At 40.8% G+C, this 25,805-nt stretch overlaps 2 protein-coding genes across 2 annotated transcripts; one reads left to right on the plus strand and one right to left on the minus strand.

Annotated features, from left to right (window-relative positions):
* Positions 1–919: 919 nt before the first annotated feature.
* Positions 920–21,683, minus strand: LOC134654331 (zinc finger protein 595-like). Its single transcript, XM_063509796.1, has 13 exons — positions 21,187–21,683; positions 20,776–21,021; positions 19,895–20,052; positions 18,419–18,578; positions 17,013–17,135; positions 16,342–16,488; positions 14,804–14,890; positions 14,306–14,408; positions 8,092–8,311; positions 7,090–7,195; positions 4,892–5,012; positions 3,910–4,068; positions 920–1,439 (listed from the first exon to the last, which is right to left on the minus strand). The coding sequence occupies exons 1-13, from the start codon at positions 21,461–21,463 to the stop codon at positions 920–922; spliced, it is 2,427 nt and encodes an 808-aa protein (XP_063365866.1). The 5' UTR covers positions 21,464–21,683.
* A 652-nt stretch (positions 21,684–22,335) lies between these two features.
* Positions 22,336–24,064, plus strand: LOC134654000 (transcriptional adapter 3-A). The gene has a single exon (XM_063509369.1). The coding sequence runs from the start codon at positions 22,589–22,591 to the stop codon at positions 23,990–23,992; it is 1,404 nt and encodes a 467-aa protein (XP_063365439.1). The 5' UTR covers positions 22,336–22,588; the 3' UTR covers positions 23,993–24,064.
* Positions 24,065–25,805: the final 1,741 nt, after the last annotated feature.

Below are 25,805 nucleotides of genomic sequence, written 5' to 3' on the forward strand. Positions count from 1 at the left end.
GCCCCACACATATACCTACGCTAACTTGTATTTAGATGGTTCCACCGCACATGTTGTTACTAGCAAACTTACCGTTTTATTGACCGCATCCAGCTCCTTGTTGTGGACTTGTTTGATGTGATCCTTGAGCGCGAATGTCCGCGCGTAGCTCGCCCCACACATATACCTACGCTAACTTGTATTTAGATGGTTCCACCGCACATGTTGTTACTAGCAAACTTACCGTTTTATTGACCGTATCTAACTCCTTGTTGTGGACTTGTTTGATGTGGTCCTTGAGCGCGAATGTCCGCGCGTATCTCGCCCCACACATATACGCGAACTTGAGTTTAGATGGTTCTACGGCGCATGTGGTTATATTAGCAAACTTACTGTTTTATTGACAGCATCCAGCTTCTTGTTATGGACTTGTTTGATGTGGTCCTTGAGCGCGAATGTCCGCGCGTAGCTCGCCCCACACATATACCTACGCTAACTTGTATTTAGATGGTTCCACCGCACATGTTGTTACTAGCAAACTTACCGTTTTATTGACGGCATCCAGCTTCTTGTTATGGACTTGTTTGATGTGGTCCTTGAGCGCGAATGTCCGCGCGTAGCTCGCCCCACACATATACCTACGCTAACTTGTATTTAGATGGTTCCACCGCACATGTTGTTACTAGCAAACTTACCGTTTTATTGACCGCATACAGCTCCTTGTTGTGGACTTGTTTGATGTGGTCCTTGAGCGCGAATGTCCGCGCGTAGCTCGCCCCACACATATACCTACGCTAACTTGTATTTAGATGGTTCCACCGCACATGTTGTTACTAGCAAACTTACCGTTTTATTGACGGCATCCAGCTCCTTGTTATGGACTTGTTTGATGTGATCCTTGAGCGCGAATGTCCGCGCGTAGCTCGCCCCACACATATACCTACGCTAACTTGTATTTAGATGGTTCCACCGCACATGTTGTTACTAGCAAACTTACCTTTTTATTGACCGTATCTAACTCCTTGTTGTGGACTTGTTTGATGTGGTCCTTGAGCGCGAATGTCCGCGCGTAGCTCGCCCCACACATATACGCGAACTTGAGTTTAGATGGTTCCACCGCACATGTTGTTACTAGCAAACTTACCGTTTTATTGACAGCATCTAACTCCTTGTTGTGGACTTGTTTGATGTGGTCCTTGAGCGCGAATGTCCGCGCGTAGCTCGCCCCACACATATACGCGAACTTGAGTTTAGATGGTTCCACCGCACATGTTGTTACTAGCAAACTTACCGTTTTATTGACAGCATCTAACTCCTTGTTGTGGACTTGTTTGATGTGGTCCTTGAGCGCGAATGTCCGCGCGTAGCTCGCCCCACACAACGTACACGAAAACTTGAGGTTGTTTTGCCGCGCATGCGTTTCCGTGTGCGCTCGTACCGCGTATAATGATGCGAAAGGCCTGTAGGAAAATATATTTCAGATGTAGCAATATAAGGCTACCGGGATATGAACCGTGATTACCTTTTGTATTGTTCATATCCCAGTCAATATAAGTGAAACCTAGTGAAACTAACAGTGAATCATTCAAAACTGTTATTTTAGATATATCTGACATAGTTGAAGTTTGATGTTTACGTTGACTTAACTTATATAGTTAATGACGGACTATAAAATGTTAATTAATGTAATATGTAGTTAACTACTGAATGTAAATTGTGATTTATGCAAACTAATTATATTCACCGGTTATCCGGTTAAGTCTAGTTGGTTCGTGACTCTGCCCACAAAACTGATGGTTTTGGTTTTGAATACCTATAAGAGCATTTATTTGAGTTATAGCCACAAATATACTCTAGAAGTCTAGAATTATGGATGTTGTCTATGTACCTACATATTTAAGTACATATTTGCATCATCTACGCTTTACAAGTAATGGGTACTCAGTCAATATAGAAAACCACCACTAATAACAATTTGAACACGTGTATTGCCGTGTTGTTTGTGGTCCAGCGATACAGTAAAAGTAAAAGAAATCAATAAGTTTAAATTTAAAATACCTGTTACAGTGTGTGCATGAGAAGGGCTTGGTGTGCGAGTACTTGTGCCCCGCGAGTTGCACGCTGGTCTTGAACGCCTTCGGGCAGTACGGGCATTTGTACGCGCGCACTTCAGAGCAGGGATGTTGCAGATGCCGATTTTTTGACATCCGCGGATGCGGATTTATAAAGGCTCACATCCGCGGATGCGGATGTCAAGATAGGTACATAAAAAACGTCAAATACTACATTTTAGTAATTTTTATTTAAAAAACCGGCCAAGTGCGAGTCGGACTCGCGTTCCAAGGGTTCCGTACATTAAGTCCCACTCACGCTTGACTGCTAATTTCTAATAGGTTTTTTTGGCTAATGACTATATTACCTAGCAGTCTAGCACTTACGCCGATGCTAAGACGTTCCTGTACCGAACTGTTCCACATCCGCATCCGCATTAAATCCGCATCGATTTTATGCGGATGCGGATGCGGATGTTGAAAATAATGCGGAAGTTCCGCGGTTGCGGATGCGGATGCGGATATTCGCAACATCCCTGCTTCAGAGTGCGTTAGTAGGTGGTGGTTGTATACACTGTGCGCTTTAAATACCTGTTGCAGTGTGTGCAGGAGAAGGGCTTGGTGTGCGAGTTCTTGTGCCCCGCGAGTTGCACGCTGGTCTTGAACGCCTTCGGGCAGTACGGGCATTTGTACGCGCGCACTTCAGAGTGCGTCAGTAGGTGGTGGTTGTATACACTGTGGGCTTTAAATACCTGTTGCAGTGTGTGCAGGAGAAGGGCTTGGTGTGCGAGTTCTTGTGCCCCGCGAGTTGCACGCTGGTCTTGAACGCCTTCGGGCAGTACGGGCATTTGTACGCGCGCACTTCAGAGTGCGTCAGTAGGTGGTGGTTGTATACACTGTGGGCTTTAAATACCTGTTGCAGTGTGTGCAGGAGAAGGGCTTGGTGTGCGAGTTCTTGTGCCCCGCGAGTTGCACGCTGGTCTTGAACGCCTTCGGGCAGTACGGGCATTTGTACGCGCGCACTTCAGAGTGCGTCAGTAGGTGGTGGTTGTATACACTGTGGGCTTTAAATACCTGTTGCAGTGTGTGCAGGAGAAGGGCTTGGTGTGCGAGTTCTTGTGCCCGGCGAGTTGCACGCTGGTCTTGAACGCCTTCGGGCAGTACGGGCATTTGTACGCGCGCACTTCATAGTGCGTCAGTAGGTGGTGGTTGTATACACTGTGCGCTTTAAATACCTGTTGCAGTGTGTGCAGGAGAAGGGCTTGGTGTGCGAGTTCTTGTGCCCCGCGAGTTGCACGCTGGTCTTGAACGCCTTCGGGCAGTACGGGCATTTGTACGCGCGCACTTCAGAGTGCGTCAGTAGGTGGTGGTTGTATACACTGTGGGCTTTAAATACCTGTTGCAGTGTGTGCAGGAGAAGGGCTTGGTGTGCGAGTTCTTGTGCCCCGCGAGTTGCACGCTGGTCTTGAACGCCTTCGGGCAGTACGGGCATTTGTACGCGCGCACTTCAGAGTGCGTCAGTAGGTGGTGGTTGTATACACTGTGGGCTTTAAATACCTGTTGCAGTGTGTGCAGGAGAAGGGCTTGGTGTGCGAGTTCTTGTGCCCCGCGAGTTGCACGCTGGTCTTGAACGCCTTCGGGCAGTACGGGCATTTGTACGCGCGCACTTCAGAGTGCGTCAGTAGGTGGTGGTTGTATACACTGTGGGCTTTAAATACCTGTTGCAGTGTGTGCAGGAGAAGGGCTTGGTGTGCGAGTTCTTGTGCCCGGCGAGTTGCACGCTGGTCTTGAACGCCTTCGGGCAGTACGGGCATTTGTACGCGCGCACTTCAGAGTGCGTCAGTAGGTGGTGGTTGTATACACTGTGCGCTTTAAATACCTGTTGCAGTGTGTGCAGGAGAAGGGCTTGGTGTGCGAGTTCTTGTGCCCCGCGAGTTGCACGCTGGTCTTGAACGCCTTCGGGCAGTACGGGCATTTGTACGCGCGCACTTCAGAGTGCGTCAGTAGGTGGTGGTTGTATACACTGTGCGCTTTAAACCTGGGTACAAGAATTAAGTTTTACACGCATCCATTCATATTATCTAAACCTCAAAATGGTGAATATCTGTTTTAATTGCGTACATAAGTATCAGATACGGTTACCAACAACAAAATCTGGTGGCTTGTATAGTCAGCACAATAAATACTTATGTTGACGGCCCAAGTGAGATCCTTATTTCTCTGGTAACAAAGGTGTGTTACGACTTAAGTATTTGGCCACTTGCACTTAATCTTGGTGATACACATGTTTTCAAACAGGAGAACACCACATAATAACATCAAGTTCTAGGCCAGAATTTTTACTTTATCATGAAGATGTCATGAGACCATGATTTTATTGCAAAATGCATCTAATGATCCATTTTCTAAATTTTTGGGAGGTTAGTTAGTTATTAGAGATTGAGAGGATAACAGACAATTTTGAATTACAAAACTGGCACCGGTGATAATGGTTTACGAAAGAAAACATCTTTTTTTCGCTAAGGCATTTCTCTAAACTCAGGTGCAAATAAATAATAAATAAATATCAGGGGACATCTTACACAGATATGTAAAGTAAAGCTAGCCCCAAACTAAGCAAAACTTGTACTATGGCTGCTAGACGACGATATACATATTTATATAGATAAATACATATGTACTTATAGCTGGTCAAGCAAATCTTGTCAGTAAAAAAAGGCGCGAAATTCAAATTTTCTTTGGGACGATATCCCTTCGCGCCTACATTTTTCAAATTTGCCGCCTTTTTCTACTGACAAGATCTGCTTGACCCAAAATCACGTTTATTTTAGATTGGAAGATGTAAAATAAACAGTACTAACCTCTTGTTGCAATGTGGACATGCGTAGGGCCGCGCGCCGGTGTGTGTTCGCATGTGCAGTGTCAGACAATATGATACCCGGAACGACTTGCCGCATATTTCGCACGAGTGTGGTTTCTCGCCTTACAATACAAAATACATATGTTAGATACAATTTCCTGTTTATTTTTGGCTCATCATTCTAATACCTTTAAACGCGCAATTCTTGTTTATTTATTTATATATATATTTCGGGGATTACGGAAACGGCTCTAACGATTTCGATGAAATTGACTATATGGGTTTTCGGGGGCGAAAAATCGATCTAGCTAGGTCTTATCTCTGCGAAAACGCGCATTTTTGAGTTTTTATATGTTTTCCGAGCAAAGCCCATTCTCCCAGATATTGGTATTGGCACTAAAGCGAGATCACTAGACAATGTGGCAAAGATCGTTGTTCGATGAATCACTTTCCCACATATTCACAATCATCAATCAATTTTTATTTGAATAAAAGTACACATTATTTTTCTGATTATATTTTTCTTTTCGGTGTTACGCTATGGGCAATTTTATTTACTTATCACAGATTATTACCCTAATAGCAATGAAAATGAAAAAAAAAAATGACAAATTCTTTATTTGCATAAAATATGGTAATAACAAGGTGTTATGATCGCAGTATTCGCAGTCCATTTAGATAAATTATTACTTTTGGTGGACTTCCTTTTCATATTATTTGACGTCAACTCTCAAATAGTATGTTATTAGTATGTAACTAGGCGTGATTGTCGCCACTGTCATAGGAACCAATAAATAAATCAATGAAAAAGGGTAATTTTTTACAAGAAATTCCATATAGTCGAACTACTCAAAGTTTTCATGCCAAGTACATATGTAACTTGGTTAGAATCGGCGTGGTTAGAATCTACAGACTGACTCATTGCTTTGAGTGTACAGTCACCAGCATAAGTTGCTAAGCGGGCGAGATTTTCAAAATTACCTGGACGCGCTCTTATTCTCTTAACAATAAAGTCGCGTCAAGATCATTTTGAACACCTCGCCCGCTTAGCAAATTCTGCTGCTGACTATACTTATGGAACTTATAGAGATATGTATGCATTATTACTGCCAAGTTTGTGTAAAGTTAGCGTGGTCAGAGTCTACAAACTGACTCATGAGTCATGACTCGTTGCTTTGAGTGTACAACTCAATACATACCAGGGATGTTGCGAATATCCGCATCCGCATCCGCAACCGCGGAACTTCCGCATTATTTTCAACATCCGCATCCGCATAAAATCGATGCGGATTTAATGCGGATGCGGATGTGGAACAGTTCGGTACAGGAACGTCTTAGCATCGGCGTAAGTGCTAGACTGCTAGGTAATTTAGTCATTAGCCAAAAAAACCTATTAGAAATTAGCAGTCAAGCGTGAGTGGGACTTAATGTACGGAACCCTTGGAACGCGAGTCCGACTCGCACTTGGCCGGTTTTTAGGGTTCCGTAGCCAAATGGCAAAAAACGGAACCCTTATAGATTCGTCATGTCTGTCTGTCTGTCCGTCTGTCTGTCCGTCCGTATGTCACAGCCACTTTTCTCCGAAACTATAAGAACTATACTGTTGAAACTTGGTAAGTAGATGTATTCTGTGAACCGCATTAAGATTTTCACACAAAAATAGAAAAAAAACAATTAATTTTTGGGGTTCCCCATACTTCGAACTGAAACTCAAATTTTTTTTTTTCATCAAACCCATACGTGTGGGGTATCTATGGATAGGTCTTCAAAAATGATATTGAGGTTCCTAATATCATTTTTTTCTAAACTGAATAGTTTGCGCGAGAGACACTTCCAAAGTGGTAAAATGTGTGTCCCCCCCCCCCCTAACTTCTAAAATAAGAGAATGATAAAACTAAAAAAAATATATGATGTACATTACAATGTAAACTTCCACCGAAAATTGGTTTGAACGAGATCTAGCAAGTAGTTTTTTTTTAATACGTCATAAATCGCCTAAATACGGAACCCTTCATGGGCGAGTCCGACTCGCACTTGGCCGCTTTTTTTAAATAAAAATTACTAAAATGTAATATTTGACGTTTTTTATGTACCTATCTTGACATCCGCATCCGCATCCGCGGATGTGAGCCTTTATAAATCCGCATCCGCATCCGCGGATGTCAAAAAATCGGCATCCGCAACATCCCTGATACATACCTGTGTGTATCCTCTCATGCTTGACCTTTTCGTGCGGCCGCGCGAACTGCCGCGTGCAATACATGCAGTTGTACGGGAGGGATTTATCTTGCTTGTTCACTTGGACCTGAAACAAATGCGATTTTGAGCCCTATTGATTTGAAATAAGGACTGATATTGATTGTTCTATGAGTAAGATGATAATTCTATTGATGAGTCGTTCACAGGTCATACAGTATAATTGCGTAGCAAACGGCTTAATTGGTTACACGTTCTTTTTATGACTTCTATCACTTCTTAAAAAGACAAAACATGGAAAAATAATACAACGTAGTAAAACGGTCTATAGTATACAGTTGATCTAAACAGCATCTTGCAATGTATGTGACCCCTTATTTTATACGAAATTAAAAGCAACTTAGCATACAGACAGTAAAATGGTAATAAGTATCAATTATGAGTGCCTAGATTTGTGTCGATCCATATAAAAAGGTACCTTAGGATGATCGGCTCTTCGGAAAACGGCGTCAACGGCGTACCTACAGTTTTTTCGCTCCTTATCCATATTTTGTGACGTGAATAGAAATAAAGTTTTCGTATGCCTGTTTCATGCATTTTGGCAGGACATTATGACCTCTTGTATGAGGACTTCAGACCCCTTCCAAAATTTGACTAAGGATTGAAAAATACCCCACGTTATGACTTATGACACTTAAAGACATTTACACATACCTCTAAATAATTTTAGATCATAGTTTTTGTATCTTTGTGTTTTTTTTTAAATACTATTAATTATTATAGTTTTTTTTTGTAATTCGACATTTAGAGACTTTATACATCTCTATGTAATACTTTAGTTTGATTTGATATTTGCGGTTAGATGTATTTTATAATTGTTGATGTGTTTTTTTTTTGCTTGTATGTAAATTCCATGTTGACGTGTAAAAGTGCCCTTGTGGCCTATTTGCTGAATAAATGTTGATGTTTGACCCATACGCTAAGGGACGCATTTTATTACCGTACCTTATCTAAGTTGTGCACGCTCATGTGCATGTCGAGGTACTCGCTGGAGTGGAACTTGCGGTTGCATATGTCGCAGTTGTGCTTGTTGTCGGTGCTGTGCGAGTTGTGGTGCACGGCGCGGTAGTCGATGGGGATCAGTTTGTCGCATATCGAGCAGATGTATTTGTCGTTGCTGGTTTCCGTGCCTTCGGATTCCACTGGTAGCTCTATTGGTCGTGCTCTGTCGAAAAAAAGCTATTATAGGTGGAATGTATTAAGTAAAACGCAAGCTGGGCACTAACTGACTTTATTATATAACTACCCGACATATTACAATTGTTGGCATACCCTACACATCCCACCACCAAATCAAGACATAGTCCTTTAAGAATCACTAATTTAATTAACCTCTAATAATTTTTTATATAAATAACAATATTTACCCTATATACCCCTCCCATCACTGGAAGACAAATCGAATGAAAAAAAGTAGGTACATGATAATATTCATACACTTCGATTGATATACCTAGGAAAAGCCTTAAATTTCCGTGAACGTCCGTTAAATGTTGTAATTAATTACCTTATTGTACCTAACTCAAGTATTGTGTTTTAAACGTCGAACCCAGAAAATAAGGCTTGTGCTAAATATCTTAACAAAAAAAAACTTATTTGTTATAGAATTATACTGAAGACTAATGTAATGCATTTTTTTATCCTTAACTTAATTAAACCTTAAGTTCGATCAGGCTCCATTATAGTAAGCTTTTTATTAGCCCTACGTTGGGCCCGAATGCTTCGAGCGGAAGTGGCTGTGAGCCCTGCGTGGTGCTCGTCATTGTCTTCACCCGGCAACCTGTCAGTGTCTACCGCGTCCCCGTACTCGTAGTCAGACTCGGCATCTGACTCTTCGGCTGACTTGGTGAAATCAGCTGCGCTTTCCCTATTAGTCTCCTCACCAACCCCTGCAGACTCGCCAGCCACCTCCGTCACCGATCCCCCACCGGCGCCATCCGTCTCGCCAGAGTTGGCGTCCGCCGGCAACATACTCGCGCGCGACAAGGAGAACCTAGAAGTATTACTATTATCCCTTAACGGAATAATTTGGTCTTGGTGCCGCCGCCAAATCGCACCGTTTCCGACGTCCACTTTATACGATACTGGACCCGTGGTCGCCGTAATCTGGCCCTCAGACCATTTTTCGCCCCTTTTAGAATAATCACGCGCCAGCACAGGTTGCCCCACGTGAAACCGCCGGTACTGGCCGCCGGCCGCCGCGACCTGCTTGCTCTGCGCAGCGTGCGCCGCGGCCGCGGGGTCGGGGCGTAGCGCGTCGAGGCGCCCGCGCAACCGCCGCCCGAGTAGTGCCACGGCTGGTGCCACACCCGTGGTGGCATGCTCGCTGTTCCTATATTGGAACAAAAATCTACTTAAAGCCTCTATAATGTCTACCCCCTCTATAACTGCCCGTTTTACTGCTTTTTTTACTGTTTTTACCGCATTTTCTGCTTCCCCATTACCCTGCGGTCTGTATGGCGCCGATGTGGTGTGTCTTATCGAATTTCTGTTACAATACGTATTAAATTCCTCCGAAGAAAATGGCGGGCCATTGTCCGTGACTAATTGAGAGGGCAAGCCAAATCTGGCAAATACCGAACGGAAAGCTTTTATTGTCGCCCCCGCTGTCGTTCCTGACATAGGCAAAACTTCTACCCACTTAGAATGAGCGTCAATAACAATAAGGAAACGTCTATTCGCACAATCAAAAAAATCGGCGTGCAATCGCCTCCACGGGTATAAAGGAAACTCCCACGGGTGGAGCGGGGCGTGCGCGGGCGCGTCCCGGACCGCGCGGCACGCGGTACACGCGCGCGCTGTCGCCTCGATTTCTGCATCCATGTTCGGCCAATAAATATAATTACGAGCTAAGTTTTTCATTTTGTTAATGCCTAAATGACCTGCGTGGATTTCCTTTAATATCTCACTCCTTAATATAGTTGGAATCACGATTCTATATTTAAATAAAATACACCCTAAGTCCGCGTACAATTCGTCCTTACGAATAAAAAAAGGTTTTTCTTCCTCTCGATTAGGGGATAATGGCCAACCGAACATTATGTATCCTAGAATCTTACATAACAGAGGATCTTTTTTTGTTTCATTAGCCACATCCTTAAAATTAATTGGCATTGTTTCCAACATATTAAAACACGACGTCTCTGAGGCGGGGCGACGCTCGTGTGACAATGGAAGCCTAGATAGACTGTCCGCCGGGCCGTTATCCGCGGACCTAACAAATTCAACCTTATAATCATAGCCCGCCAGCCGCGCAGCCCAGCGCTGTAACCGGCTGGCAGCCGTCTGTGGAATACCTTTCTTTTCACCAAAAATATACATGAGCGGTTTGTGATCCGTGCGGAGCAAGAACTGCCTCCCAAACAAATATTGGTGATGCTTAGTCACCCCATAAAATATGGCCAAGGCCTCTTTATCGAGTTGGCTGTAGTTCTTCTCCGCGTCGTTGAGCGTGCGCGAGGCACAGCTGACGGGCCGCTCGCTGCCGTCCGCGTACCGGTGCGCCAAAATCGCGCCAACGCCATACGAACTGCTGTCCACAGATAGCACGAGCTCCCGCCCCTCCTCATAGTGCGCCAAAACGCGATCACTAACCAACATCTTTTTTGCCTTGTTGAAAGCCTGTTCGCAATCACTGTTCCATGACCAGTTGACATTTTTTTTTAAAAGCGCATGCAGTGGATGTAATAAGGTACTAAGATTCGGAATAAATTTCCCGTAATAATTTAAGAGACCTAAAAAACTTTTTAACTGCGTGACGTCAGTAGGCGTCGGTAAACTAGTGATTGCCTCAAGCTTAGTCGGGTCCGGGTGTAAACCGGTTTTATCAATGATAAATCCTAGGTAATGTACTTTTTCTTGAAGGAATTGACATTTTTCCATTTTGACAGTTAACCCCATTTCCTTAAGCCTCTCAAGTACCATCCTGAGATTGCGGAGGTGTGTATGGCGGTCCGGTCCCGTGACGCAAATATCGTCCAGAAACACCACTGTGCCCGGTACCCCCCGCAAAGTCTCCTCCATTAATTTTTGAAATTTTTCCGGCACACATGAGAGGCCATAGGGTGTGCGGCGGTAAGAAAATGTACCTATATGCGTGGTGATTGTGGTGAAACGTTGCGAACTTTCAGTTAACATCACTTGCTCGTATGCATGTCTAAGGTCGATTTTTGTGAATTCTTGCCCGTTACTTAAGTTGGCAAATAACTCCTCTATACGCGGTAGAGGGTAATAGTCCCGCTTTAGCTTAGGATTAATTGTTATTTTATAATCACCGCACAACCTAAGTTCCCCGTTTGTTTTGATCACCGGCACAATGGGAGTTCCAAAATCAGAATGACTCACCCTGTATATAGTACCGTCGCGCTCCAGGCGCGCCAGCTCGCGCTCGACGCCCGCGCGCAGCGCCAGCGGCACCGGCCGCGCCCGCATGTACACACCCTCGCAATCCGTTAGCTCTAAGTTGAGAGTTTTTTTACATGTTCCTAACTTGTCAGTAAACACTTCTGGGTAATCTTTGCACAATTGCTTCACGAATTGATCCTCCACTATCTGGTTAATTTTTATCTCTTTAATACCGAACGCTCTAAGCCAGTCTCGACCTAGCAGTGGCCTGCCACCGTTTCTAATAACATATAGATATTGGTTATACACTCTCATACCTTCAAAATACACTTCGACAGAGAGGTATCCAAGAGGTTCAATTCGTGAGCCATGATAACTACGAAATCTGGAATAATCAGTTAACAATTCTTTATTTTTAAAAAAACGTTGATAAAATTGTTCATTAATTGCTGATATTCTACTGCCGGTATCGATTTCCATTTCTACATTTAACCCATCAACTTCCATGTCAACAAAATAAGGGTCGTTACCTCGGGATTGCATCTGAATATGGTAAAACTCGTCCTCGGAATTATCACTTAAGTAATGCTGCCGCTTGTCACTATTACGCCGTTCACTTTTTGGACACATCACTTTTAAATGTCCGCGTTGGTTACACTGATCGCAATTATAATTAGCAAAACGACACTTATTTGCGCGATGCCGTTTACCGCATCTCCAGCAAGCCGTATCCTCGCCCGTCGAGTTATATGCGGCGCCGCCGCCGCCGCCGCCGCCGGATGCCCTTGCGCCGACGCCGCCGCCGCGCTCCGCACCCTCGGTCGGGCGTCGCGGCCTGGCTCCGCCGTGTCGCGCGTGCAGGGCGTGCAGGCCCTCGCCCGTCGCGCCGACGCCGCCGCCGTTCGCACCCGCCGCCGTCGAGCCCCCGCCGGTCCCGCTTAGGACCGCATGTTTCTCCGCGGCCTCCAGTGCCAGAGCTAGTTCCACTGCTTTGCTGTACTTAATATTTTTCTCTGCAAAAATCCGTGATCTCATGGCCTCACTTGCCAAACCAGAGACGAACTGATCTCGCAACTCCTCCTCTAACCTTCCTGTAAAATTACAATTGACTGCGAGATGTTTCAGACTTTGTAGGAAATCCGTCAGCGTTTCACCAGGTTGTTGCCTCCGTTGTCGGTAAATATGCCGCTCAGCGATTTCTGAGCGCTGCGGCTCGAGGTGATCGGAAACCAACTTGACGAGTTCATCAAATGTTTTTGTCTCTGGGTGGCTAGGAGCACAAAGGTCGCACATTAACGAGTAAGTCGCGTCACCAACCACGGTAATTAACGTAGGCACTTTTAAAGTGTCTTTAATTTCGTTTAGTAAAATAAACTGTTTGACACGTCGTACGTAAGCCGGCCATTGCTTAGAGCTTAGATCGAACGCTTCGATTTTACCGATTGGCATTTTACAATCCACAAAAACTTATTATGCGCGGCACACCACACTCCTATATAATCACTTAGATAATCGAAAACGCGTATATACTCGCTAATTAATTAAAAATCCCGACTGCGCCAATGGAATGTATTAAGTAAAACGCAAGCTGGGCACTAACTGACTTTATTATATAACTACCCGACATATTACAATTGTTGGCATACCCTACAATAGGAATATTGAAAGCGCCAAAGGCCCCGGCCGTTCTTAAGCTTGCTTGCAACGTGAGAAATGCTAGATATAGACATGCAATACAAACGAGAAGTGGCAAAACTGCTTTATTAAGGAAAAGTATATTAGGCATGGCGTCCATAATATACAATTCACTACCTGAAAGCCTTAAAGAATTAGAGATACAAAAGTTTAAAAACAAATTAAAGACAGAGCTCATCAAAGGAACCTACTATACCATCAATCAATTTTTATCTGACAAAAACTTCGCCCGTGACCAAAATTGTCCTTTCTATTAATTTATTTTATTTGACATAATTTCAATGTAACCGAATGTTTCAATTAATTTGCTATGATGTAAATATGTAACAAGTTCTAAGCTATCTAGATAATAAGTTAGATATAAGAAGACTAAATATTTGTACACCTATATGGTAGATCACAGAGTACTGTATCAACTCACTGTCATCTGTATATAACCTGTGTTTCACAAATAAATATTACTTACTTACATTCAAAGTTTTCATAATTTTATAAGTGTGAATGGGTTTAAATTTTGTGTCCATTTTCGCTGGTAACATAGACAACACTGCTAGTTCTAAGAATAATCACTGCACCTTATAAAACTAAGTCCCCCGCCGCGTCTGTCTGTTTGTGTATTTATATGTTCGCGATAAACTCAAAAACTACTATCACCTATCGATAGAGTGATTCTTGAGGAAGATTTGTGTATAATTTATTAACCCGTGCGAAGCGACCCGCTTGTAAAAATAAAAAAAACGATGGGCCTTCTTTGGCGTAAGTACCTTAGGTCTTGTTGACTTAAAATATGGGTCGGCTAACTTTTGAGGCGAAGAGCCTACCGCAACAGAATTTTTTGGAATCGCAAATGCTGTTTTCAGTTCTTATTAATCTTTGGGAGGCTTCAAGAGCCACATGCGTCTCGCGAGCCTCGGTTTTCTGACCCGAAAGCGAAATATTAACCCCCTTATCCATAAAACTTTATGGGCCTGATTTAAACTATGTTTTATTTTATCGCTTTCTTACAAATACATAAGTCAAAATGATAGATAAAGACAAACGATTCATAGCTAATTCAGGCCAGTATCACGTTTATAAATAACGCCATTCAGGTTATAATAGGATTGATTTGAATACGTACTTGACTGGATCATGCATCCGTTTGTGCAACTTTAACGATTTGTTACTGGGAAACACGGTTGAACAAATGTCACATTTGAACGGCCCTGTTGAGTCCGTGTCTTCTGAAAGCAAGCAAAATCATCCTGTAGATACTGTCTATAAACCGTCCTACTAAAAATATAAATCTAAATATCAGTCATTGAATATTTGTTTGTAATTAGTGAAGATTAACCTGCCCTGAGGTGGATGAGTTTCTGAGCACACAGGTATGCTTTCATTTTAATTTGCTGAGCAGTTTCTGGTGACATTTGGTACACAAATAGCTTATATACTGAATTAAACTGTCTCTGAAATAATGACCTAAGCCTAAAGGCATGAAATGTAGGGGGAAATATTAGTACGGGAGTATAATATTATACAAAGGTGGAAGCAGAAGTTAGAACATAAAACTAAAATGTCTGTCTAAATAATAGGTTGTGTGTATCATGAACGTTAATAAAATAGGACAAAATCATACCAGCATGAGCTTTGTGGATTTTCATATGAGCACTTAATGACTTAGAATTTTCATATGCAACAGAGCAGTGAGGACATTGGAATTTTTCTGAAATATAGACAACATTAATCCTTAAGTAAAACTTTAACTAAATGTATCCTATAACACTTCTAACACTAAACTATAGTTCGGTTTTTTTAGCATTAGAAAGAAGGTAAGCGATCTTGACATGACTTTTACTTAATTGAAAAACGCTTTTTAAAAATCAGTAACTATTACTTATGAAAGCAGAAGAATATAAATGATGGTATTAGATTCATAATTGTTACATATTTGCCATTATTTATTTTTAAAACGTGTTTTCAATAAAAAGACACGTCAAGATTGTTTACCTTATTTCTCATGCTAAAAAAAGCGGCCAAGTGCGAGTCGGACTCGCCCATGAAGGGTTCCGTATTTAGGCGATTTATGACGTATTAAAAAAAAACTACTCACTAGATCTCGTTCAAACCAATTTTCGGTGGAAGTTTACATGGTAATGTACATCATATATTTTTTTTAGTTTTATCATTCTGTTATTTTAGAAGTTACAGGGGGGGGGACACACATTTTACCACTTTGGAAGTTTCTCTCGCGCAAACTATTCAGTTTAGAAAAAAATGATATTAGAAACCTCAATATCATTTTTGAAGACCTATCCCACACGTATACCCCACACGTATGGGTTTGATGAAAAAAAAATTTTTTGAGTTTCAGTTCTAAGTATGGGGAACCCCAAAAATTTGTTTTTTTTTTTCTATTTTTGTGTGAAAATCTTAATGCGGTTCACAGAATACATCTACTTACCAAGTTTCAACAGTATAGTTCTTATAGTTTCGGAGAAAAGTGACTGTGACATACGGACGGACAGACGGACAGACAGACAGACATGACGAATCTATAAGGGTTCCGTTTTTTGCCATTTGGCTACGGAACCCTAAAAACGAACTATAGATAGAGGCTATTTTTCTGTCTTATTACGCTCCAACAACAGAGTAGAAATGAAAGAAACGTATCAGAACCACCAGTGACCAGACGTATTACGGATACGTTTATTACACATGACATGACATAGCATTCGTCTGTTCCTTACGCGCGTTGTCGGAAGTGACATTTGCTACTGTTTAATAAAATTATTAAATTCAGTGAGGTGGACTAGCAGAAGTATTTAACAAATGGCGCCGGCATAAATTTTCCTGTCAATCCCAAGTATTGTGTCAAATTCTTGTTTTTTTACCTTATTTTAAATATTTTAATGGCCCGGGTGCCCTTAAGCCAATCTCATAGAACAAAACGAGAGACAGGGAAAAACCTAGTGCTGGCGCCATCTATGCAAACCTTTGACAGTTGCCAACCCCACTCACCCAGCCACTTCTTTCTCTTTTTCATTTTACTTGATTACAATGGGTTATCTTCAGTGATGTACTGACTCTGTCTTCTTTAGTAGTCACATAAAGCAGTATATCTGTGACTACTACTTACTATTTGAGCCGTGGCCCTTACTTCATGTGTTTACTTACGAGGTTTACAGGGTTGTGACTTGAACTCGTCCAAGGTGGTGACGTAGATATTACAGGTCATACAATTGTACACTTTAACTTTGTTGCCGCCCTCGAGCATTTGCATCTCTTTCACTACCACCTTGTGGTATGGACCTTTTTTAACATCTGAAAATTAAATTGCATCAATATAATTTTCATTTTCGGAAATATCGTTTTCATGTTATCTATAGCTAGCAGTGGCGGCGCGTCCATAAAAGCCGGCTCCCACCGGCTTGCCTGTTTTTGGATGTGTTAGAGTTGTAAAGGAAATATGTAAGCCAAATTAGCCCCGGCTTGCCTATGGATATGTTTGACGCGCTGCCACTGATAGCTAGGTTTTGCTTTTGCGTCATACTTTTTCTAAATGCCTTTTACGATCTACTCTTCTACTGATAAAATGTCGAATTAAAAAGTAGACTGTATTAACAAAGCACTTATATTTGTACCCATGTCACTTTTGTGCCAAAATATCTGAGTTAAATTAAGACTCATTTAACAACTAATTTCAGCATCATTCAGTATCCTGTAAAATTTTGCGCAAATTATTTATTGTGGTTTTTATTTTTAAAGGACACCCCTCCAAATGAATTTGTATGAATGAGAGCATCAATCAGTATGCGATTTACCCTACATCTAATAACGCGGCTTACCTTCCTTGTTCTTCAGATTAGTAACAACGCTGTCAACTTGCACCAGTTTCCTCTCCACTACGGCCACGGGCCGCGGCGACTTTGGCTTCCTTTCAACTAGAGTGTTCAGAGGTTCGATTGTCACTGTAATGATTAAATTGGAATAATAATTTATAGAGATGCACCGGATATCCGGTTACTATCCGGTATCCGGCCTATCCGGCCGTTATTTTAGTATACGGCCGGATACCGGATAGTAAAATTAACACATTTTGGGGTCAAAAATGGAATCTAAAAAACAGTCACGGTCATAATCGAATCAATTTATTCTTTTAAAAGTGATAAAACTCGTTACGATCCTAGAAATGTGTCCGCGCGAACGTTCACTACGAAACAGGTCGAAACCTGCACGACGCGCACCTGCAAAACTTAAAATATAGGTATAGTTCCGCCGGCCGAATATCCGGCGGCCGGATACCGGATATTCGGCCTGTGTCCAGGCCGGATATCCGGTAACCGGTATCCGGCCAAACAACTATCCGTTGCATCTCTAATAATTTATTTTGATACGTTAGAGTTCAAACAGGGCTGTTCAACTTGCTCCGGCAGTTCAATGAGTTGATTATATTTGGGAGATGGTAAACCAAGTGCCAATTCTAAAAACTGGAGCAGATAAGTTTTGAATGATTGACGGTTAGTTTCACTAGACTTATATCGACCGGGATATGACAAGATGCATGTAACTGTGTCTAAATATTGGGAGCTCGGAAACAATTTAATACAAAAGGTACTTAATCACGGTTCATATCCCGGTTTATATAAGTCTGGAGCAGATAGATGTTGATGTTTACTTTAACCAGTTTCTCCGGGACCATGTGGTAACAGATTTCAGCAATTCTTAGTTTTAGGCATTTGCTTGCCTGCTTTATTCTCTAGCCAACCACTAATCAAAACAAGACTAATGTATTTCTGATTTAAAAATATATACTACTAGCGACCCGCCCCGGCTTCGCACGGATTAACAAATTATACATAAACCTTCTTCTTGAATTACACTATCTATTTAAAAAACCCGCATCAAAATCCGTTGCGTAGTTTCAAAGATCTAAGCATACAGACAGACAGACAGACAGCGGGAAGCGACTTTTGTTTTATACTATGTAGTGATGTACTTTGAGTACAATGAAATGGCTTTAAAGACCTCCGTTGTTTGAGTTTATAGCTTCTACATTTAAGGTAACCTAAATTTCTTTTACAGATACATATTACATCATCATCATTAACTTAAGAGTTATTCTCTTGTCGGTGGAGTATCTTCCAGCATTCCCTATTTTGCGCCAGCTCTTTGACTTTTTGATATGACACGACCCCTACTTTTTCTTTCACATATTACAAGAATAAAAATATAATTGTTAAGGTACACATACAATTATTGTCCTCTAAAGTAGCATTGAGCAGCACCGGCGCCTCCACAATATCCCCCGTGTCTGTGATGACGCGCCGCGACTGTTGCAGCTCCCCAGTTGCTACATCTTCACCATTCATTTGCTCATATTCTATGGGTAACTGGCAGCTATCTAGAGACTCCTATAATAAATTAGAAAGTTTACTTAAATTATCAATCAATGTTTCTCTTGCCCAAAATTTTTTTATCTCTGGCTATGACTTGCTTGGAACATAATTTGATTTTAGTTTAAACTTGTTAGCAGTGGCTGGAAAAGAGGCCTTACTAACGCACTCTGCCCTTTTAACAAACTCTGTAGAGTTTGACTTTAAATATTTTAACAATACATGTGCCATAAGTAAATTCTGTTGCGATATTTGACAGCCTTGGAAATGCATGTAGATGCATAATAGGTTTAGTTTGTACACTGGCTATAAACAACACAACATATAAAAATCCACAATAATTTCCAGTATGCCTAATGTTGGTTTAACACCTTTAAATTATTAAATCAAGCTATGGAACATTATCAGACAAGAATATTAAAAAATCCAAAGGCAACACTCTTGGCAGGCCTATGGAACTCTCCGCGCGAGCTCGGATTTATACCTACGATTCTGTTCCCGTTCACGGTAGAAAAGCAAGCCAGTTGGTTGCCACACGCGCTCACGCACGCACGTTACCGCGCGCCGCACTGACAATTTTTACGATAGTTACAAGCTATACGTAGGTACTATTGAATTACTTTAAACATGTAGTGTTTATTACGACAAAATGTACCTATACTTAGATATCTATTTGAAATAGGTAGCTAACTTGGTAAATGATCATTTTATCAACAGTATAAGATATTAATTTTACACCGGAAAATAGGTAGGTACTCATTTATGCTCTGGTTATCTTACAATTAATTACCTGTAATCATGGGTTCTCTATTATTCTTCTTTATTGTGTAACATTAATCTATATCTGGTTTTAAATTACACGAAGTTTTAAAACTAATTCTTGCTGGGTTCATTGCGTGGTTTATAAAACGGCGTAAACACTGCGGTCACTGCAGGGACATATAATCTTTTAAAATGAGTATTTTGCAAACACTAACCTAACGTAACGCATAAACGGAATATTATAAATTATTGCAACTTAACTTGCTTAAATGAAGTTATTTAACGCTATGCTGTTATATACTTTATGGCAAGTTCTAATGTTAGTTTGATAGTTTGATCAATCGAATTAGAAACCGATCTTCACACGTATTAAAATTTCTAAGCGTCGCGGTGGCAACCCTAGCGTTGTGCCGGTGCGCGCGGTGCGGGGAGCGCGCTCTGAAGGTCACTCCATTGTATTTTTGTGTAGGTATCAAAACGGTAGGTATTTGCGTTTTCTTTGAGAGATAAGTATCTGTTCGTAAGAACTATTATATAATCTGTGCTCTTGGTTGAATCTGTCTTATATTCACCTCAACAACAACTTCCTGGTCATTGTGGTAGTTCTGTATGTGCTCTATTACGGATGAAAAGGAGACCCCACATGTGTTACAGCTGTAGATCTCCTGGGGCTCCTCTGGTTCATTCTCGGGCATAAGTGGATCTACGGGGTCCGCCTCTAACTTCATATCTGGAATATAATTAATAGTCGTGATGGTTGAGCAGATTGGTACATACTTTTGATTGAGACCAGGAGAATATTTAAGGATTTTACATTATAAATTCCTATGATCTTTATTGAAGAAAAAAAAAACATTTTCCTTAACATTATTTTTTGAATGTAACTGGTGTATTTGGTATTTTTAGTGTCTAGGAGTGTAATAGTTAGTGCTTCTGGGCATTTTCCGCAAATCGACAACCATTGTGCCTATTTTGCGTGATAGTTTCCTAACTCCTGTGTAATATTATCCACTTTGTATATTGTGCATCCTGCACATAATAATTAAAATATTGCTATGTGGGCATTTTCACTTAACTGTGACGGTTAGACGTTACTGAAACACAACTTAAGTCGAACTTTAAAGTACAAGTTTAAATAAAATGCCCATCTAAAAGATAATTTAAATAATAATCATAATGCAATAACTTAACATGCCTTATTCCCAGAGTGTATTTTCAGTATCAAGTTTTAACTAATAAAGACGTTTATAAATATTTACAATTAGTAAATAATAGTTTTATCTTTACAAATACTAATAATTTTTCTATGCTTTTATGCTGGGGTCCTATTTTAGCGTCCAATGTTTTTTTATGTCTGTATGTCTTCTTTTCTATATGTAATATGTTGTGGCGTTAAATAAATGTATTTTCTTTCTTTCTTTTAAGTCCATAACAAGGAGAACTACATAATTACCTTTAACCGTAGTCAATGATATAGTCCCATCACTGTTTTGCTTAGTGAACACCGTGCTCCCGGACTTCAAGACGGACTCCTCCTGCGTGACTATGACATACCGGCTCTCACCGTCTTCCTTGACTAGCTTCAGCTCCTGGGTCTGCAGGCAGGGCTTGGCTAGCTGCTTGCTCAGTAGCTCTACATACATTCTACTGACATCTGACACATCCTGGGTTTGATTTAACATCTGATCTGCTTGGTTTTCTGAAACATTAGAATTTAATAAGTATTAATAAGTTTTCTCAGAATTTTAGGTTGTAGAATTCTCAGATTATAGATTATATTATAAATCTAAGTTATCACAGCACCTACACTTCTGAAATGGTGTAATTCAATATAATAAAGTAATTCAAATTGGAACCAACAGACCTGCGACATTGTGATGTTCTAGATTTGGAGTCTCTTCAGCAATATTGTGGATTGCTGCCGGAACTATAGGGTTTGAGATCACCACCTCAGACTTAGGCTTTGGTACACAGATAACTTGATTTAAATGATCTATCATATGTGATATTGAGGAACATTCGTCATTGCAAACTGGACATCGCAAGTTAAGCCAAACTTTAGACAAGTGATGAATTAACAATTCTCGAGAGTTAAATACCTCGCTACAACATAAGGGACATTTTAACAATAGGTCGCCCATTATGAGGTAATTACATGCATTTATTCTTAAACCCTAAATCTTAAAAGTTAGATCACTATTTTGTAAACATAATCTAATCATTCCTAGGTGACAACCAAGTGCTAAATTCAGATTATTTATATACACTTTTTAACCTGAACAACTTCACACTAATACAAGATAGACGAACGAAAATCCAAATCAACGCAACGAAGTGCGGCGGACATGACACATCTTGACAGTACGTGTCTATGAGTAGAGCGACTAGAGCGCCTCAAAATACCAAAGACTAAGCATACAAAGTTTTTTTACAACTATTCCACTGAAGCGAATCGAAAATTTGATACAAGATACAAGGAACTTGGAGGATACAACTAAACGGAGTAGCCATTAACAGGCTTTCCCCTCTGTCGAAAATAGGCGGCCAACGGTCATACACAATGTATGGACTGACGTTTATCTGACATGGCTATTTTTACGTTACGCATACATTTGACGTTCCCCTCCCCCGCAAAAATCGGCAGACTGTTTTGTACAGAAAATTACAGACATGGCGTCTCCGTTTGATTATATCCTCCAAGACAAGGAACGACGATTGTAATATTGTATTACAGTGTGTCAAAGGTCTGTTTGATTTCAAACATAGACAGAGAGAATCATACTATCTTTGTCTTATACTAGTACTAGCACCCAAAAGAAAAGGATGAGTATAGTTTTTTTTTTGTTCCTATTTACTGACAAGATTTGGTTGACCCAGTATATATCTTACTTTAGAATAAAACTTTCAAATAATATGTTGCAAACGTTTAAAAAAGCAGGGAACAGTTTTTTTACAAATATAAAAAAAAACTATATAGTTTGCAACACTAATATTAAAAAAAAAGAATAAAGAATATATATCGCCATTTTGTAGTATTCTTCGTGGCATCTTCTCATTATTTTGTGTTAATTAAGCAAATATATCGTTTTCAGACCATTTTAACGGTACACCTCTTGTGTTTGATAGTAGTAGTTTTGGAAAAATAGTTTGATCCAGAGGTTCACTGTTATACGTTGTAATGATGACACAAGCCCAGTAATGTGAACACCTATATATTTGTTTATGTACATCGATTTGGCGCGGGAAAATTTGGATTGTTTATCAAGATGCTGGGAAAGAGGATGCACCACAACAGCAAAGGTAGATTAGCGAGCAAAGGGCACGATGGCAAACCATCTAGCCCGGGCATTCCACCGTACAGTAAGCCAGCGAAAATGCCCGGTTCTGTGTCTGTAGGCAAAACCAAGGTAGAATCGTGCCCGATCCCTTACATCAAAATTCAAGATAATGTTGTCCATTTGCCGCGGTACACGGCTATTGCAGCACGATCTGCAGATGAACCTATTGGCATGGACGAATTAGATGCTTTACAACTAGAGCTGGAGTCCTTACTCTGTAACACAGCACTCCGGGTGAGATATTTTCAATCAGAAATTGAAAGTATTGACACAAATGAATCAAAACGGGAGAAAAAGGGTAAAGCTGCTGGCAAACAACTACAATACCCTGTCAAGAGGAAATTCCAAGATGATAAGCTTGTTAAGACGAAAGACTACACTAAATTGTCGAACCAGCCCAAAATGCCCAAATTCAAGAACTACCCTAATCCTAATAATACATCATCTGGAGCATCACATAACAATTATTCAAATGATCTGATGAACTCTGATAACTCCGTAAAACTGGAAATGTCCCAGTTAGCGCTACCTAAAAACAATATTCCATACAAGTTTTGGAATTCAGTAGAACCATATTGCGCACCTGTAACATTGGACGACATCAAGTTTCTTGAGTCTCTGCTGGCTCAAAGCAGTAATACAACTCTACCTCCCATCCCCCCTCTCGGCAGACATTATTCAGAGGTATGGGCTGATGAACATTTGACTGAAGACCAAAATGCATCTAACCCAAACAAACAAAAATCGTCAGGGCTATCACCAGATGCCTCTTTGTTGCGCAAAAAGTCAGAGAAGTTGAATGAAAATATGATCACTGGACCTTTGACTCAGCGGCTAGTGTCAGCCCTAATGGAGGAAAATGTACTTCCATATGAAGTGCCAGACATCAAAGTGAAGCAGACAACCAATGCCAAGAGCAACTACAAAAACTCTCTCACATTAGAGAAATGTCTAAGAAAAGAGCTTATAGAGCAAGGCATTTTGGACCCTGAAGACTTGCCTCCCTTGACCAATCCTGCTGATGATGAAATACTTGCCGAGATAAAAAAATGCCAGACTGAACTGACGGCTGTGAGAAAAGATAACTGTCGTAATTTAAAGAACCTTATAGGCCTGTGCAAGCAAGAGATGATCCGTCTGAACCTAAAGAAACAATTGGACCAAGTGGACATGGAATGTATTGATATTTATAAGAAGATGGTTGCAGCCAAACAAAAGAAACGGCCAATCACAAAGAAAGAGAAAGAAGATGCATGGCGTGCGATAAATGAACAGATAAGGCTTAATAAGGAAATTAATTCTTTGCCCCTTACAGGCCCCAATACCAGCTAATTAAGTAAAACTAGCATTAAGTATCAACTTTAATTTTGGCTTAATATTAATAAAGTATGGCAAGCAAATAAATTGTTTTAATTAACATTAGATAAAAGTAGTGTCCGACCGAAGGTTCGGTTTCGGTTTCGGTTTCGGCCAGTTTCGGCCATAAAATCATGTTTCGGCTGTAGTTTCGGTTTCGGCCAAAAAACGGCCGAACCTTTCGGCCGGGCCGAAACTTACGAAATGGTACTTCGTCCGAAGACAAAGACCAAAAGTTGGGGAATAAGTAGGACAACAATATTAATACCTACATATACTGATTCATGTATATTAGGTACAGACATTAATTGTTTTATTATAAAACACAATTCCACTAATGAGGGCGCCACTGGACGGTTGACGCAGTCTTAAGAGGCTGTCAATACATAAGTGAATGAGATAGCACTGTCGCATGTTACTGGGCCCTGGGCAAGATAATAATAAGAAAACTAGCCTCACTTTTTACCTCAATTTACCATTGGTTTGTGTTCCACATGTCCTCTACTTCAGCTTAGCCTTTGGCCTCGCTGCGCCATGCTCGGCCTGCGGTCTCGCTTTTGAATCCAATGGACATTGGTTGGAGTCTGTGCTCAACTACTTATCCTGAAGCCTTAAGCACGGCTAGCCGTGCTTAAGGCTTTGACTTCGCATGAAAGTTCGCCTCAATGGGGCACTTCGGACTTTTCGGCCCAGGTGAAGATCAGTACCCGGCCTTGCGATATTGTTAACAAAAAATTTCGCGCTCGCTGCGCTCGCGTTTTTGGTTGACCCTGTGTCTACATGTTAGCTTGACTGGTGAATTAATAGAGTTAGACCCAGAAAATTCTGCAATGATTTTGATAGCATACGCAGTGCAACTAGTGCAAATGTTATTTATACGTCATAATTTCATAGAAGTTTTGACGTTTAAAATAACACTTGCACTGCGTGTGTTATCAACTTATCAAAATCGTTGCAGAATTATCTTGGTCTAACTCTAGTAATTTTCATAAAAAACTGCTTAAGTAACATCAATTTCGAGGACATTGGGGTGTTGACGGCCCCATAATATGTGTGTAAAAGTGGTTTTATTACATTTTTTCAACGATTTTAACAAGTCTACAAAAGTTTCGGTTTCGGTTTCGGTTTCGGCCGAAACTAGAGCCAAAGCCGAACATTCGGTTTCGGTTTCGGTTTCGGCAAAAAAACATGTTTCGGTCGGACACTAGATAAAAGGTCCTTAAGGCTATACTGTACAGGACATTAGGTGAATTAGGTCCATGCTAATTGATGCAGCTATGTATGAGAACAAGAAAGTAATAATTAATAATAATAAATAGGATACAACAAATAAATTATTATGATTAGAGCAGGTTTATAGATATTTTCGGAAATAAAACTAGGTATTTAAATTTTATTCATTGTTAGAATATGTTATAGCCATAACACACTACCGCACCGCACCAAAGTCACGGTGCGGTAGTGTGTTAGGGCTATTAGACCAAGCTAAAGCTGTATACAGACGGGCTGGGCAAATCGACCGATTTTATCAGGAAAATAATTGGCGTCAATCACCAATTTAAGATTTATGGTGATATTTGAGCCCTCTAAGTTAAAGAAATGCTCCAAACGAAAAGGATGAGTATAGTTTTATTTGTTCTTATTTACTGACAAATTGGTTTGACCAACTGTAGCTGTATAGATATAGATATATATTTACCAAGTATAGATATATATAGCTGGTCAACCAAATCTTGTCAGTAAAAAAAGGCGCGAAATTCAAATTTTCTATGAGACGATATCCCTTCGC

Source organism: Cydia amplana, chromosome 14 (assembly GCF_948474715.1).
Source record: "Cydia amplana chromosome 14, ilCydAmpl1.1, whole genome shotgun sequence".
In the NCBI taxonomy this organism is placed as follows: domain Eukaryota; kingdom Metazoa; phylum Arthropoda; class Insecta; order Lepidoptera; family Tortricidae; genus Cydia; species Cydia amplana.